We start from the raw sequence: 17,550 nt of genomic DNA, 5'->3' as shown, positions 1-17,550 counted from the left end.
TGTACAAGATCAAAAGGCATAAAAGTACGTGTATTAGAAGCAACAAAAGGAAGTCTAGTATGTTTCCCAAAAATACAAGCAGTGCAAACTTTATTATTTTTAGAACAACACGAAATTGAATGAGAAGTTTTCAAATTTTGTAAAATAGCTGGGCCTGGGTGACCGAGCCGTTGATGCCATATGTCTTGAGAAATAGTTGCAAAAGTGGAAGTAGTGTTGAGATTGGTGATGTTGGATGGGCTGAGAGTGTAAAGATCCCCCGAACTATTGCACCGTAGGATAGGTTTCTTGGTCTGGAGGTCCTTCACAGTAAAACCATATGGGTCAAATTCAACAGATAATTGATTATCAATGGTAAAACGACGAACAGAAATAAGGTTTTTAACAAGATTCGGGGCATATAGGACATTGTTAAGTTTAAAAGGTGGGAATGGTGGTGGGAGGGTTATGTTGCCTTGTCCAAGGACCGGAATGGTTTTGCCATTGCCAACAATAATGTTACGAATAATGCCAGAACTAAAAATAGTTGGAAACTTATCAGATTGAGGAGACATTGTACCTGAGGCGCCCGTGTCCATGGTCCATGATGAATCATTGTTCTGTAGAGCCAAGCTATATAGAGCCTGAGCGATATCTGTCGGGGAGTAGCCGGTTGAGTATGTCTGAGCCGTTGTGTGGCTGTTGGGTTGTATGCCTTGGGCCGTGGAGTTAGGTTGGGCCGTTTGGGAAGAAGAGGGGTTTGAAGGGTATGGGCATGGGGGCGGTGACCAGTGGGCCCAATTAAAAGGCTGTGGCGGTGGGGTGTTTCTAGCCCAAGGAGGTGGGTAATAATGTGACTGTTGATTACGTCCCCTGCCGTAAGAAGAACGACCGCGACCGCGGCCGCGGCCACGGCCACGTCCCCGATCAGAAGCGGTGGTGGTGTCGGACCGGTTGTTGTTTCGGGCTTCATAGGGTGCACGGTGAGCAGGCTCGGCAGTGGTGTGAAGAGCGGTGCCCGCCGTCTGAGCGGAAACCTTTGCTTGAGCGTTTTTCCTTTCTTCAACCTGACAAAGACGTGATCTGGTATTATAAAAATCTGGCAGTGGTTGAGTCTGTTGAAGTATGAGAGAGATGCTCTCATACTGATCAGTTAATCCGGTTAGAATCTGAAGCACAAGTTGGTTTTCGGATATGGTGGAGCCAAGGCTAGTAAGTTGGTCATATAGAAGCTTCATGTGCTGACAATATTCGGCCATATGGGGGAATTGGTCGAGACAGGTGTTGAAGAATTTGTTTTGAATGGATATGGTACGGGCGGCTCGGTTATCAAGAAAAAGGTTTTTAAGGCGACACCATGCGTCATACGCTGTGGTGTTGGTGATCATGATGGTGTGCATGAGGTCTTGAGAGATGGTACCGCAGAGTAGAACAATGGAATCAATCCGTTCCGATGACTCAAGATAGGTGTGTTTGGCGGCCGGTGTTTTGTCTTTTTCTTTTTCAGTGGTATCTTTGGCGGTGGAGGAGGAGGTGGCGGATTCACGTGATTGAAGGTGATCAAAGACGTCGTATGCTTTGCAGTGAAGTACGAAAAGTTCGGCCCATGTATTATAGTGCTCGGTTTGGGAGTCAAGAATCAAGGGAATGAAGTTTTTGATATTATTGACGGTGACAGTGGGGTGGATCGGTGAAGACATAGTCGGCCGAGAGAAGACAAGTCGGCGACAAAGAGAGAAGAAAAAAATAGAGGTGGGGTTTTAGGGTTTAGGCTTTGATACCATGAAGATTGTAATGGCTCAAATTGAATTCTTTCATTGATAAGAACAATATATATACAAGTGACAATCCCTTAATTTAGGGAAGAGAATTAATGATAAGATCCTATTTCTATTTACACAAATATAATCTATTACTTTTCTTCACCAGTGATCAAGAAAAGGCCAAGTCTAATGTTGGAACTGGATGGAACTGGTCTTCTAGTCTTCCAATTCCATCTTTATGGACTCCCTCAACATAATTGCGATTCCGGTTCATGTTTATGCACTTACGAATGTGGATTTCATCAACCAGAGAGTGGAATAACCATCTCAGGTTATTCACTTGAACTGGATCACTATACCACTATCAGTATGGAGTGAATAAATGGATGCATATGTCCAGAATCCGAGGTGGCATTTGAACCGTTGAACCATCGGATCCTCACCAAGATTTGATCGATAGAGCCATCTGTCTTTTTAAACAGCAAAAGGGATTTGAAGATTATAATGTGGCTAGAAACAACTGCGAGGATTTCGCTTTGTATTGCAAGACGGAGCATATGATTCGAGAAAAGCTCGCTACTGGAGGCAGTGATCAGGTGTATTCCATCCTTAAAGCATCATGGAAGCCCGCTCTTGAATCAGTGTTTCTAAAAGTTGTGTTTAGAACCCCTCTGAGTCCAGTCATGGTAGCGGTCACACTTGGGCGGTATTCTTGGGACAGATATCAAACCGACATTGGTGTTCGAGCTGATGTTATTAGGTCATGTGTAGTGGTCAAGCCCCATAATGCCTCATAAGGGGGTTATGTAACAAATGGCAAAATATGTAAGAGAGAGGGATTATACAAGTCGAGTGTGTAGTGGAAAGGGGTTTATATAACCCCTTCAATTATACATACATATGTATGTAAATATATGTGTGTGAGAGACAAACAAATCATAACGCCGTTATAATTTTCGCGAGAATTCGATTTGGGTTGTGCATATAACGCCCCCCATAATGGTGTTTCCAGGCGCCATGGGGCGCCATGTTCTCCTATGGCGTGATATACCACCCCACTATGAAGGGTCTTAAGGTTAGGGTGGAAGATGTTGGAGCGTTTAGGTTGGAGCGTGGCTATGAACAAACCTGTGGAATGTAACTAGCACATCATGTAATCGATAAGCTCATGGTTTTTTATGCTAACTGTTTACTTTTTGTAAGGACTTGGGATTTCCCAAACGTTGTAATTTGAGACGGGTTTTTCATTTTATCAGTCGCTATATTAATGTTGTTATTTTAACAATATCATTTAGTATCCGATGCCCAAAAACTTGATTCTAATTACTTCAATAAGTATATGAACAGACCATGGTTTTATATGTATCTTCTATATAAAATTGATTGAACGAAGATAAAAGCTTTAAAAGTAAACAACAGCGTAAAAGAAGAAGTTGAAAGGACTTGGCTTCGCCCGGGTTCGAACCGGAGACCTTCAGTGTGTTAGACTGACGTGATAACCAACTACACCACGAAACCATTCTTGTTAAACAAAATTATAATCCTTAGATAAATTTACCATGTTTCACCTTTGGGGGAATATAATATTTTTGTTTTAAACCCAAATCCAAAAGGATGATGTGATTTTATGAATTGGTAAGGTGTACCTGGATTTGAAGAATCTTAAAAAGAGTTTGGGTTTAGATTACAAGTCTATAAAGAAACTGTTGATTGGAAATGGAAATCTTCATGATAACAAGAAAGGTGAAACTCCTATTTTTTTTTTTTTTTTTGCATATAATATTAGTTTTGATCCAAGTCTTTTGGAGTTTTGGGTGGTCTTTCATGTCCTTCTTAGAGTTAATAAAGTGCCATCCAAAAGAGGATTCATATATTCATTCAGCTTGTTTAGGCTTGTTAAAAATATCAATTGGCTTATATTAATGATGTGTTATAATTTAACACATACATAATATATATTTAGGTAGAGGTTCAACTAAGAATTTAATCTTCCCTAAGTTTCCTAAGAAGCAATCTTGAGCTTACATGTGGCAATCTCATTAATTTAGATGAAAGGGTAATATTGGAAAATGCAAATTTCAAACAGATCTGTACTTAGTTTAATCACACGATTTTCATTCCTTCATCCATTCATTGAGCTTCATCGAGATCGTTTTCATCTAAATCAATCGCAAATCTCAATCTCAATCCTGCTGAATCGTTGATCGTTTTCATCGATTTGCCGGTACCTGCGAGATTGAGATCAATCCTGCTGAATCGTTCATCGTTTTCATCGATTTGGTGGAACCCTAGCTCCTCTGTTCATTCATTGAATTGCTGATTTATCCTCCTCTATTTTAATGATGTCTACTACTGTCGATGGTAAAATACCTTCTAGTTTTAATTTCATCTACTTTTTAGGTTTTTAGTTTTGATCTAAGTTGTGCTGGTTTTTATTTAAAAGTGTAGTTCTGAAGTTGTGCTTGTTTTTTGAAGTTGTGCTGGTTTTTGAAGTTGTGCTGGTTTTTTTATATTACATCATATTTTAAAGTGTAGGTTTGTAAGGTTGTGCTGATATCTTTATTTTGTGCTAGTTTATCTGGTAAAGTTGTGCTTGTTTTTTGTGCTGGTTTATTGTAAAGTTTGTGCTGATATCTTTTTTTTGTTCTGGTTTTTTTATTTGTTCAGGAGTTCGTATCTGTCCAACTACTGGTAATCAGTATTATACTCCTATTGTTCCAGATTCTTCCAAACCTGTCGTTGGTATGCATTTCCAGTCAATTGATTCTGCCTTTAATTTCTATAAGAAGTATGCTAAGTTATCTGGGTTTGAGGGTCGAAAGCATACTCAATCTTCAAAAAATGGTGTTGTGATTAGAAAGTACTTTGTTTGTGCGAAAGAGGGTTCAGCGACATCCTGTGCTGTTGACACGGTAAATGACAGTGTTGGTGCTGATAAAAAGTTAAATGACCGAAGGAGGAGACCTTCTAAACGTACCGGATGTAAGGCACACATCCGTTTGGCTTTAACTCCAAAAAATACTTATAGAATTTCTCATGTATTTGAGGAGCATAATCATTCTTTTGTTGATGAAGAGGATTATCATCTTTTAGCTTCGTCTAGAAAGTTGACATTCACTGAAGAGCAACTGCTTTCTGATTTTTCTGAGATGAATATTGGTCCAGTTAGGGCATTCAACCTTATGAGAAAGATTCGTGGTGGATTTGATAAGGTTGGAGTGACGTCTACTGATTGTAAAAATTTTAAAAGAGATATTAATTTGTTCATTGGAGAGTTTGATGTGGATATGGCTGTCCAACGTCTTATGAAGAAGAAGCAGTTTTTGCCGAATTTTTCTTGTGAATTTTATTGTGATGAAAAAGGTGCTCTTGCTGGATTATTTTGGGCTGATGAAGAAATGAAACTGAATTATGAGGTCTTTGGGGATGTTATGTCTTTTGATGCTACGTTCCGTACGAACAGGTATTTTATTCACTTTTTGTAGATCATTTATTCATATTTTTATTAAACTAGCACAATTCAGCAAGCAGTTGTAATATAATCAATTCAATTTTTAGGTATGACTTGGTATTTGTTCCGTTCACTGGAATCGATAATCATCATCACAATGTCACGTTTGCTGGTTCTTTGTTAGCATCTGAAACTGCTGAATCATATAAATGGCTTCTTCAAAGTTTTTTGAAGGCTTTTGGTGTTGCACCTAAGGTGGTTGTGACTGATCAGGACGCTGCAATGAAAATTGCCATCCGAGATGTTTTCCCAGATACCAGACATCGTTTGTGTATGTGGCATATAATGATCAAAGTTTCTGAAAAGGTAACTTTCTTAAACCAGCACACTTTTAGCATATAAACCAGCACACTTTAAACATCCATTTAAACCATCACACTTTAGCATATAAACCAGCACACTTTTAAACCAGCACACTTTGGCATATAACTCAGCACACTATTAAACCAGCACACTTTCTTTAAACCATAGTTTAAGCATCATAGTTTAAGCATCATAGTTTAAGTTTATACATCAACTAGCACACTTTAACATATAAACCAGCACATTTTAGGATTTGTTTGCTGTTTTAATATACTAATTTTTTTTTTTTTTTGTTATAGGTTGGTACTGAGCTATCACAAGATGAGGTTTTTAAAGATGATATATGTGATGTTGTATGGACTGATGCTCTTGAACCAGCACAGTTTGAGACACAATGGTGTGATTTAATGATTAAGTACAACCTTACTAGTAACAGCTGGCTGTCTGATATGTACAACTTGAGATCAGATTGGATTCCAGCATACTATCGTCATGAACATATGTCCGGTCTTATGCGTACAACATCTAGGTCTGAGAGTGAAAATCATTTTTTTGGTCAATTAACCAACACAAAATTGTCATTAGTTGAGTTTTTGAGCCATTTTGATACTGCAATGGAATCTCAGAGGTTTAAGCGCAGCAAACGTGATCATGATACCAGATACACACAACCTCGCATGAAAACCAATTATGAATTGGAACTGGAAGCTGCAAAGATTTATACTCGGGGGATATTTTTTGATGTTCAAGAAGAAATTCGACTTGCTTGCAAGAATTGTATGTGCAGGCGTGAAGAAGAAGTTGGTGATTCAATTAAGTTTTATATTCTACAGGTCAATCTTCCTGGCCTTCATGAGGTATTTATTTATACCTTTAGTAGCACAAACATGTTCTGCTTTTTACAATACCTTTTAAGTAGCACAGTGATTTATATTTACAATTAGAATTTTACATATATAAACCAGCACACTTTTGTTATAAACTAGCACAATATAAGCATTTGTTATTTGTGTAGGTTCTTTTTACTCCTAAGGATATGGTAATTAAATGCAGCTGCAACCGATATGAGCAGTATGGTTTGCTATGTAGGCATGCCTTTTGTGTTCTTCGTCTTTGTGGTATAAAGGAGTTCCCTAAAAAATATGTTATGGGGCGTTGGACAAGAGATGTTGTTCCAAAAAAGACAAAAGTTTCGAGTTTTGATCAAAATGCTGCTGGTAATCAAGTTGAACGTGCTTCCAGCATTGTGCGTGAGATAATGACTGCAACTGAACATATTGTTAACCGTCTTGTTACAAATATTGACCTGTTATCGTCGTATAGAGACCAAGTGATCGAGTCGAAGTTGAAGGTTGATTCTGCTGACTTTCCTGCAGAATCATTTGACAAGAATGCAAGATTAGCTAATATTCTTCATGCTGATCAGCCATGTTCATCGTCTTCTGCTACCATTCTTCCACCTAGTGGTATTAGAAACAAGGGGTGTGGTTCAAACAAACGCTTAAAGTCTTTTCGTGAGGTATCATCTTCAAGAATATCAAAGAAAACTAAAACTAGAGGTTGTTTGAAATGTGGAGGTCATGGACATAATAGTCGGACTTGTAAGATGAAGACTACTGTTGCTGATTCCCAGAAGAGCAGTTAGTTGTGTGTGTTGGAAACCAGCACAATATTAATTGTATGAAACCAGCACAATTTTAAACTTCTTCTATGATATTTGGATTTGTTATTTTTTTCATTTCAGTTTGGATTTCTTGTATTCTTATTATGTTTACAACATTCAACCAGCACATTATTAGTTTTTGTTGATTTTGTAAATACATTTGTCAAGAATTATAAAACTAGCACAATTTCATAGAAGAAGTATAAAATTGTGCTGGTTTTATAATTAAACTCTGTTCTTTAAAACCAGCACAATTATAAAACCAGCACAATTTTAAACTTCTTCTATGAAACCATCACATATTGTCATAGTGAAACCAGCACAAATATTAATTGTAAAACCAGCATAAAATTAACTTTCCTAATATAACTGTTAAAGCAGTACAATGTAATTGTTAAACCAGCACAAAATTGTCATAGTGAAACCAGCACAATATTAATTGTAAAACCAGCATAAAATTAACTTTCCTAATATAACTGTTAAAGCAGTACAATGTAATTGTTAAACCAGCACCATATTAATTGTTAAACCAGCACAAAATACTACAGACAACTACCAAACTAATGTTATATTGTTCAACCAACACAATCAATATTTCTGGTTCAGTCTGTCATTGATTTTCGTTTCCGCATTTTTCTTGCATTCCTCTTTCTTTTCAGGCTCCATCTTCTCATACTTCTCTAACAGTTCCATCATTTCACCTTTCGCTAAGTTGATGTCGGATAAAAGTATTTTGCTTAAATACTTGTATCTCAGTTCAACCAACTCTTTGTCTTGTTCCGGTGACTCTTTCGACAGCCCACTATCCCATTCCTTCTTGCTCACATGATTCCCTGTGTATGTCTCCATGTGTCTCATTGCAAAGACACCACAATCTACAAAGTTCTTTTCCGTTTGCCACGACATGTTCATTATTTCTGGTTCCAAGGGCGACATCTTTTTGTGCATTGTTGGGTATTCAACTTCAAGGTAATCACATACAATTTCTTTCTGTAATTTGAAAATTTTTCAAAATCAAAATCCCTAAGCATCACAAATATAATTAAAATAAACAGCACAGAATTAATGGGCATCAATATATTACCACTCTTTTAGCACGTGCCATTTTTTGTGCTTTTGCTTTCCCTTTCATGTTGTCTATAATCTTGATGGCTTCTCCCTTGAAATCAAAACATACAATGTAGTAGTGCTTGTGTTGTAGTATTGGAATGAACAACATGTCCACTTTCCTAATAGTTCCAAACTCGGTAGTCATCAATGTCGCGGCAATGTTTTCGCTGAAATTTTGTGCGCAGGTCTCTTTCTTCAGTTTTGGTTTGAAGTTGTTTTCTCCCTGCACAGAAACCAGCACAATGTGTTATAAACCAGCACCAGCACAATGTGTTATGAACCAGCACAATAATAGCATTTCATATATTAATAAAACATTAATTTTTCAAAACCAGCACAATGTGTAATAATCCAGCACATTTTGTTAAATGCGCTTTTTCTAATCTGTTATTAAAACCAGCACATATTAGAAAACATACCAGCATGTTGCATGGGCAGAAAACTCTTGCCGGCGAACCTTTGCTTCTGTAGACCTCTTCACTGTTTAGTACCAATGACCAAGCTGTTAGGACTTGGACATGTATGTATAAGTTCGGGTGAAGCGACTCCAGACATACCCTTGAAAGGTTTGTGTTAAATGCTGTCTCAAATATAAACACCCTGCATTGTTGTAATACACATTAGTTTAAATACTTATTTTTATCCAATTAAGATTTTGTTGGTTTTTATACTTACCAGGGGTCGTCAACTGTCGAGAACATCCATTCGGCTATCCTTACTTCAATTTTTTCAGTTTTTGTTTTTATTTGTACAACTCGCTGCATATATGGTGAACATAAAGGTTCGGCAGGGTGAGTTGTACGTTTGCTTTTCTTCTGGACTCCGGCATTTAGGTCTTCACCTATGAATTCTTGTTTTTCACTGTCTTTTTTGGGTTCCTTTTCTGGTGTTTTAAAAACCTCTCCTTGCCGTGCTGGTTGACCAGCAGCCTCATTTCCTTCTTTCTTTGCTGGTTGACCAGCAGTGTCACTTTCTCCCTTTGGTGGTTCATTAGCATCTTCACCTCCTTTCTTTGTTGTTTCCCCATCAGGTTTACCATCTTTAGCCTTTTCTCCACCTGCATCCTTTTCTTCTTCACCACCAACTCCATGATCAGCACCATCTTTTTTGCTGCTTGCTACTTGTTCTGCCTTTTCTATTTCTTTTATAACCTCTGGCCACATTGAACTGGTGATTCTGAAAGGAGTTGAATCAAATTGTGAGACCACCATTTTTTTTTGTGATTGGGTAAGTTTAACTTCATTTCCTTCTTCCTTTTCATTCCCTCCTTCTGTCTTCTCTCCACTTCCTCCTTTTTTCTTTTCTTCATTCCCTGCTTCTGATTCTTGCTTCTCGAAATTGTACTTTTCACCATATACTACCAATCTTTTTCTCCACTCATCCACAGCATCCACAACCTCATCACCTCTGTACTTTGTTAAACATTTTGTAATCATTTCGTGTGTTTCTTTGACATGCATGTCCAGCTCTTTTGTTTTGGTTTTTATCAGACAAATCCATTCCTGAAAAGATAACCAGCACAAATTGTAAAAGTAGCACATTTCAAACTAGCACAGTTTTACAATCCATTTAAACCAGCACACTTTAGCATATAAACTAGCACAATTTAACATTCCATTAAACTAGCACAATTTAACATTCCATTCCTGAAAAGATAACCAGCACATTCTTTTTATAAAGTAGCACATTTCAAACTAGCACAGTTTTACAATCCATTTAAACCAGCACACTTTAGCATATAAACTAGCACAATTTAACATTCCATTAAACTAGCACAATTTAACATTCCATTCCTGAAAAGATAACCAGCACATTCTTTTTATAAAGTAGCACATTTCAAACTAGCACAGTTTTACAATCCATTTAAACCAGCACACTTTAGCATATAAATCAGCATAATTTTTCAACAAATGTCATAAAAGTAGCACATTTTTTCAGTAATACTACAGATAAACACAATAAAATAGAATTTACCACTCCACTTGTTGGATTTGTAGGTGGAATTTGTGAGAGTTTTTCCTGGGATTGTGGAATGTCCAAACTTTGTGTAATGTTTAGAGATTCTGGGAAGTCACTAAAGTAACGATTTCTAGCTTCATCAGTTTCCTTCGAGATTTCTTGATATGTGGATAGAGGTTGTTCAGCTGGTGCTTTTTTCTTCATCTTCAGTTTTACCTTCAAATTCTTTCGTTTTTCATTTTCTTCTGTTTCACCAGTTGTTGCTGCTTTCAAACTTGTTTTCTTCTTACTCTTCACCACCATTTGAGTAGGTGTTTGTGTTGTCAAGGCGAGTTTCTGTGCTGGTTTCAAACTTGTTTTCTTCTTACTCTTCACCACATTTTCACTTCTCTTTCTTTTATTGCTTTCCACCACCGGACCAAGCTTTTTAATTGTATCATTTTTATGATACATTACAGCTGGTATCATCTTCTGTTTTGGATTTGTTCTTTGGTATGTATCATGAGCATAAACCAACTGATTGATTTACAAGTTAGTTTTTGTTATTATGTTTGATAAAAAACAATAAATATAGATCATTTTTAGATAACTACAACATACCACTAGAAATGTTATCGGCCCGATGTAATGTGCTGCTTTAGATTGGAACCAGCTTGTTGTCTTTCTGTTCAAGCAGTCGATCACGTAGCTGCACCAGTCAACATCCTTAATATCTACATCAGGTTGCAATGTTGTAAGGAATTTCATGTTGACGTTGCCACCGTGTGTGAGCTCTGCCATTATTGAGTTGAACATTACAAGAAAGTTCAGTTGAAATAGCCTTCCACTCTCCTTCTGTTCTTCCACAACATGAATAATATGATGCATTTTTGGCAGTTCATCATCAATTTCAAATTGATTTCTAAACTCTGCAACAACTGGATCACTCATTTTTGGTTTACTCAACTCCGTAACCTTCACTTTACCCATTGGTATGCCAAGAACTTCTTGTACAAGGTTAGGTGTTATCACTACATTATGTGTACCTAGATTCAGTGTGTTGATTGTAGGTTCATAATTGTTAGTGAGCCAGTATCCCAGATCAGTTGGTATATTTGTTATATCAAAGTTCTTCATGCTTTCAAATCCCATGTTATCTACTTCTGCTTTCTGTTCGTCAGATAACACTTGCATGAATTCAGCAAGGTTTTTTGGGCTGTTCCTGATTCTAATTCTTTTTTTCTTATCAAATTCCTTGAAAAGTGTTGATCGTATAGGTTCAGGGTTTGTGGCAACAGCTTTTAGTGCTGTTTTTTGTTTCTTTTCCGGGTGTTCGAAGTCACTGTCTGATGAGCCTGCAAGTAATTTCAGAAGAAACATAGTAACCAGCACAAGTTATAAAGTGTACTATATATTAAAAAAACAATAACCAGTACCATTTTGATCATTTAATACATAATAAACCATGATTTTTATAATTCAAAACATCATTGTTACATAAGGTTCAGAAAAACATGATCATAATACATAACAGCATTGATAACATTAGAAAACTAAAACAAACAACATAAACATGATGATCATAGCAGGAGCTGGCTAGATTGCTACTTCCTTCCAAAATTCTTGACTGAGATTATAGGTTTTTCCTCATCTTCTTCATGTTTAGGTTGTAGGATTGGGATCTTTTGTTTTTCATCATCTTCTTCTTTTTTGGGTTGTACAACTGAGATTTCAGGTTTCTCATCAATCTCTTCTTTTATGGGATCTGAAGGTTCACCACCAGAAGTAGGATGATTGGTATAGCTTGGCCACCAGATTGCTACTTCATTCCAAAATTTCGGACTCATATAATATTCCTTTTTTGTTGGTCTTACAACTTTTAGTGGAATGGGATGCAAAGTTTCATTATCAAAAGTAGGGATTGGTTCTCCTGGTTGTACAATTTGTAGTGGTTTGGGATTGTACAGCTCTGTTTTCACACACAAAAAACAACTGAAACTTATATTACTTATCTCCTGAATTTAAAAGTAGCACAGTCGGTAAACCAGCACAGATTTGGAACACTAAAGTAGCACTTGTGCTAGTTTCTTATAAAACACTAAAGTAGCACAGACGGTAAACCAACTAGAATTTGTGCTAGTTTACTAGAAAACACTAAACCCTTTGTGCTGGTTTCTTCTAAATCAATAAACTAGCACAGACGGTAAACCAACTAGAACTTTGTGCTAGTTTCTTAAAAAACACTAAACTAGCACATAGGTTAAACCAGCACCGATTTCAAAACCAGAAAACCAACCACAACTTTGTGCTAGATATTTCTAAATCACTAAACTAGCACATAGGTTAAACCAGCACAGAAAATAAACCAACACAAAAAATAAACCAGCATTATTTCATAAAAAACACAACGATCGATCTGTTTAATAAAATGCAGAACATGAATCAGTTTAGACATATTAAAACCCTAGAAATCTGTTCGTTTACAGATCCTTAACAAACCTTCGAAATCGTCATCATGTTTTGTTTCTTTATGCTTCTGGCTTCTTGTAGATCTCTTAGAACCTGTGTAATCGATTTGATTTCGAAGAAACTTAGAAAAACCGTACAAAATTGAAACGAATACACCAAAATGCAAAAAAAAAAAATGGAACGTACTCTCTGAATCCATCGTTGATGCTGTTTTTGTTGTTGTTTGTTCGATTTTCGTCTCTCTGATTGTCGATTTTAGGTGAAGTTTGTTAGCGATTGGGAAGTTTTGAGAGAGAGTGAAGAAGAAGTTTTTTTGAATCGTTGATAACTGCCAGTACTATTTGTTTGTTTATGGCGAAAATACCCCCGCGCGTTGTATTTTGTTTATTTATCTAGTTTAATATTAGGGATCTAATCTGGTCCATTGGTTGTTTAAACAAATGGTGTAGATTGCTTCTTAGGCAACTTAGGCAAAATAGGCTTCTTAGGGGAACCGCCCCCTTTATATTTATAGTTTATGCTTATATTATGTTGTGGCTGTAACTAATGGTGTCTTTTATTTTTGTGTGAGAATATACTTCAATATATATGGAGTTGGGCTTGGAAGTGCTGAATTGGGCTATGCTTATGCTTTGGAAGTGCTGAACTGGGCTATGCTGGAATTGACATGCTGACTTAATGCTCAGAAGGCTTGGGCCAGCTGATATAACCCTGGCCCAAGTATCCGTATGCGTATGCGTATACTATATTCTTATATATTATAAAAGGAGGTGCATCAGTTCAGAAGTCATTGTTCACTTCAATAATTCTTCTCTCTCACTTCCTTTGGCGATTAGGGTTTTCTAATCTGTTCAACAAAGATTCAGACTGAATCTGTGTGTTTAGAGGCGAGATCTGGTAGTTGTTTAGTGATGATCGTGTTGATAATCAATAGGAGTAGTGAGTGTGAATACTTAGAACCAGTATTTATAAAAGTAGGTTTTCCCTATCCTGAGTATCAAAAGAAATATGGCATTTCAACAAAAAAAAAAACATACATATTTATATAGTATAAATTTACAACATTTATTGAGCATTAGATGTTGTACTCTATGCATTTAGTGTGTGTATGGTGGTTTTTTGAGAAACTATGTGTTGGTTTTGAAAACCACCTGCTTATCTTATTTAGGTGTTAACACGTATTATGATTTTGTGTTTTTAGACTCATCATAAATAGTTTCTCTCTCCACCGCATCCAACTTCTCTCTAAATCTCTCCTGTTGCATTGTGTTTTTGGGAGTTTTCGAACCTCACCACCGGCTGTTTGTTGTTTCTATGATGTTCTTGGTTGTTTTGGGGTGTTTCAATCCACTGATCGAAGGCAAGATGATGGTTGGGTTTGAACTGAATCGTTTAGGGTTTTGATTTTGAGATTTTGAGATCTGTGGTGGCGATGATGGTTGCCTACTACTTGGCATGGCAGCTCCGGTTGCAGCCATGGCGGTATCTGAGCCCCTTTTTTTCGATGATGATGATTATTGCAGATCTGAGTCGTTTATTTTATTTATTTTTGTTTATTTGCTTTCTTTTGTTAATGTGACGATGGTGTTGGCGGTAGTTGTTTTTGTAGTTATGGTTATGGCGGTGGCCGGAATCCATAAACACCGTCGCCACCGTACGTGGTGGCCGTCTATCTATCTATCTATCCCCGTTTCTCATACACACGCACATTTCTCTCTCTATGATATCATACGAAATGGGGTTGTAGCCAATAAACACCCTCACCACTATGATCGGCAGATCTGGTATGCGTGTGTATGTTTCGGGGGTTATAGAAAGAGATTATGGTGCCTGAATGGTTTGTAAAGCTGTTGAAGAATAAGATCGGATCCATGGCGGCGTTGCGTGATGTGTTGAGAGCGGAGGTAGCGGTGGCCGGAGGCCCAGAGTGATGGTGGTGAGGCATTTAGGTTTCAAGGGTTTTAGAGAGATTGTTGAGTGAGAGAGAGAGATGGGGGGATGGAGAGAGTTTAAGAGTTTATGTGTGTTTTATTTATAAATATAAAAGGGTAAAATTACTATTGTACCCTCATGTGCAATGCATATGCCATACTTAGCTGGTAAATTTAACTAGGTTAGTGCTAAAGGATGTACGGTGTAATGGTTTTTACAAATAAAGGACTATGACTGTAATCATTAAAGTTAAAGGTTATCCATTGTAATCCGATACAAACATAAAGGACGAAAAATGTAATTTACCCAAAATCAAATTTGTTAAACTTTCCGAACTTCAAGATTACATTAGATAGTCAGTTCATTGGATATCAAAGAAAGAAAAAAATGAAACGAATGGATTTTTATGAAGAAGGAAGTATACCAAACAAGATGATTTGAGCGTCGGGTTTCGAGAGTCTTCGGCCGCGTCGGGTTCTCCGGCGAAGTGCAATGGTAATCGAAAAGTGTTGTGAGGTTGTCGAGATGACTGTTGGTATGGATTTTATAGCCTGGTTTCATCCGTGTTTCGGAAACGCCTAAGAGTTCGGAAATCAACGAAATGGTAAGGTGATAGTCGATGTATAAGGACAGGATTTATGATAGTCAAAATTAGACAAAGAGGACATGTATCAAAGAGTAAAAGATATCTATTGCACAAATGGTTCTTAAGACATAAAAAGACGAATTTACCCTTATGTGCAATGTACATGACTGGATTTAACCAAAAATTTTAACCTGGTTAGTGCTAAAGGACGTAAGATGTAATAAGTTTTACAAATAAAGGATTATGACTGTAATTATTAAAGTTAAAGGCTATCCATTGCAATCTCATACAAACATAAAGGACGAAAAGTGTAATTTATCCTTTGATTTTTGATAACAATCAGTGTTGTTTTCTAATGTTTTAATATCTTTCCACCAAATAAACCAAGTCGCTGAAAACGCACACGTCTCCGGAGACTCAAGACATCGTCGGAAAATCCAAGCATTTCACCGGAGACGACGCCGGAGAACCCGAAGCCGCCGACAAAACTCACTAGTTCTTTCGTTCGGTATATCTTTTAACTCAATCATAAAAATCCATTTCGAAACCCGAAACCCATGTAGTTATGGTTATGGCGGTGGCCGGAACCCATTTCGTATGATATCAAATAAAAGAAAATGATTGATTTTATGCCACTAAAAGTTTTCATAAAAGAGAGAATTTGTATACAATATAATTATTTTTATACACAATGTAATGTTCAGTGTTTTCCAAATTATTTTTTTTATATAAACCGAATTTAATTTATGAAGATATTCTATATTGTAAATGCGAATGATAAACTACTCAAAATAAACTCACTAAAAACCTTTTTTTTTGGATTTTTATTACAATTCCAGTTTATTTTTTTTTTCTTTTCATCCAAAAATACTCTAGTATTGATTTTTTTTCTTTATCATGCATTTTGTTATCTTATCTTTTACGCAATAGTAATGGTTATTAAATTAAGCCAATAAACACCACCGATTGCCTTCAACAAGAGAGCGACTCTTTTCATTGATAATAAATTAATAAAAACAATCCAAATAGTCCAAAGCGAAACCATAAAACTTGCGGGTTTATATACTACCGGATTACAATACTAATTTGACACTAACTCAGACGCACTCAAATTCAGAAAACATAAAGTAGATGATGCTTCAAGTTTTACAACCAGGCTTACAATTTCTGGTATAGGAATCAACATAAACGATTAAAAATAGTGGATGGAAGATATGCAACAATCTTTGATACACCAAAGATCGCCATCACCTGACCACTAGGAATCATTCGGCCTGTCTTGCAATGCAAAGCGAAATCCTCGCAGTTATTGCTAAGCAAATTATAATTTCCAGATCCCTTGGCTATCTCAACAGATTGATGGCTCTGTTGATCACATCTTGGGGTGGATCTGATGGCGCAGTGGTGCATGTGCCACCTTGGAGTTTGGACCAAAGCATCCATCTGCTCGCTCCATACTCATAGAGGTACAGTGATTCTTTTTTGAGGAAACAATTCAAACAAGAGAGGCAAAGAGCATTCGTCAGTTAGCATTGTGTACTAAAAAATTACTTTATGCACGTTATATATGACCAAGTTAGTGGAAGAAGCAAAGGTTTTGGCTTTGTTACAATGTCATCAGTTGAGTAAGCTGTTCATAAATTCAACGGATATGTAAGTTTGTATAAAGTTCAATTAGGATATAAAAAGTTGAAAGCTTTATCACTTTCAGGGTTGTTTAATGCGTGCCAAGTGAACTTTGTTTAGATTTTGTATTTGAGTTTTGAACCTTTGGAAACTTGCCGGAGCTTGATGGGAGAGCACTGAGGGTGAATGTAGGTCCTCCACCGCCAAGGTTGGAGGAATCGTCGTATGTTGGGCCAAGAGAAGGCAGCGGTGAACGAAGTTTTGACAACACGAACAGGGTTTATGTTGGAAATCTAGATTGGAGTGCTCTCGAAACTTTGTTTAGAGAGCAAGGAAATGTTTTGGATGCTAAGGAAGTTTATGATAGGTCGGGTTTGGTTCACATTTGTTTGTCTCATTTGCCGTTTCTTATTGTATTAACAATTTGTTGGTATTTTAACGCATATATTTCAGACGTTTTTAGTAAATCAGAAAGCCAGTCGGCTAGATTAGATCATCAGATGCTCCTAAAGACCCGTCTTTGGTAGAATCAGAGCAAGGTAACGTTGAGCACAACGCCTTTGAGGTCAATGCAGTAAAAGATTAAAAAAATCGATCACCGAAATCTCAGGCTAATGAAGCAGCAATCCCAAAAATTACCAGCTTTAACACAATGGACACATCGCTACTA

The 17,550-nt window shown here is 36.9% G+C and overlaps 2 protein-coding genes and 1 non-coding gene across 3 annotated transcripts; 1 reads left to right on the top strand and 2 right to left on the bottom strand.

Annotated features, from left to right (window-relative positions):
- Nucleotides 1-3,186: 3,186 nt before the first annotated feature.
- TRNAV-AAC lies at nucleotides 3,187-3,260 on the bottom strand. Its single transcript has one exon. It is a non-coding gene; the product is annotated as a tRNA-Val (tRNA).
- Nucleotides 3,261-3,891: 631 nt separating this feature from the next.
- LOC110930473 (protein FAR1-RELATED SEQUENCE 5-like) lies at nucleotides 3,892-7,357 on the top strand. The gene is made up of 5 exons (XM_022173774.2): nucleotides 3,892-4,103; nucleotides 4,410-5,205; nucleotides 5,301-5,559; nucleotides 5,856-6,413; nucleotides 6,572-7,357. Exons 1-5 carry the CDS (start codon nucleotides 4,082-4,084, stop codon nucleotides 7,199-7,201), a joined length of 2,265 nt encoding a protein of 754 aa, XP_022029466.2. The 5' UTR covers nucleotides 3,892-4,081; the 3' UTR covers nucleotides 7,202-7,357.
- A 4,366-nt stretch (nucleotides 7,358-11,723) lies between these two features.
- Nucleotides 11,724-13,225, bottom strand: LOC110930476. The gene is made up of 3 exons (XM_035987651.1): nucleotides 12,923-13,225; nucleotides 12,767-12,829; nucleotides 11,724-12,236 (listed from the first exon to the last, which is right to left on the bottom strand). Exons 1-3 carry the CDS (start codon nucleotides 12,933-12,935, stop codon nucleotides 11,872-11,874), a joined length of 441 nt encoding a protein of 146 aa, XP_035843544.1. The 5' UTR covers nucleotides 12,936-13,225; the 3' UTR covers nucleotides 11,724-11,871.
- Between the last annotated feature and the right edge of the window lie 4,325 nt (nucleotides 13,226-17,550).

The sequence above is a fragment of the Helianthus annuus genome, chromosome 3 (genome assembly GCF_002127325.2).
Source record: "Helianthus annuus cultivar XRQ/B chromosome 3, HanXRQr2.0-SUNRISE, whole genome shotgun sequence".
In the NCBI taxonomy this organism is placed as follows: Eukaryota; Viridiplantae; Streptophyta; class Magnoliopsida; order Asterales; family Asteraceae; genus Helianthus; species Helianthus annuus.
This window is presented reverse-complemented; position numbering and strand designations above follow the sequence as displayed.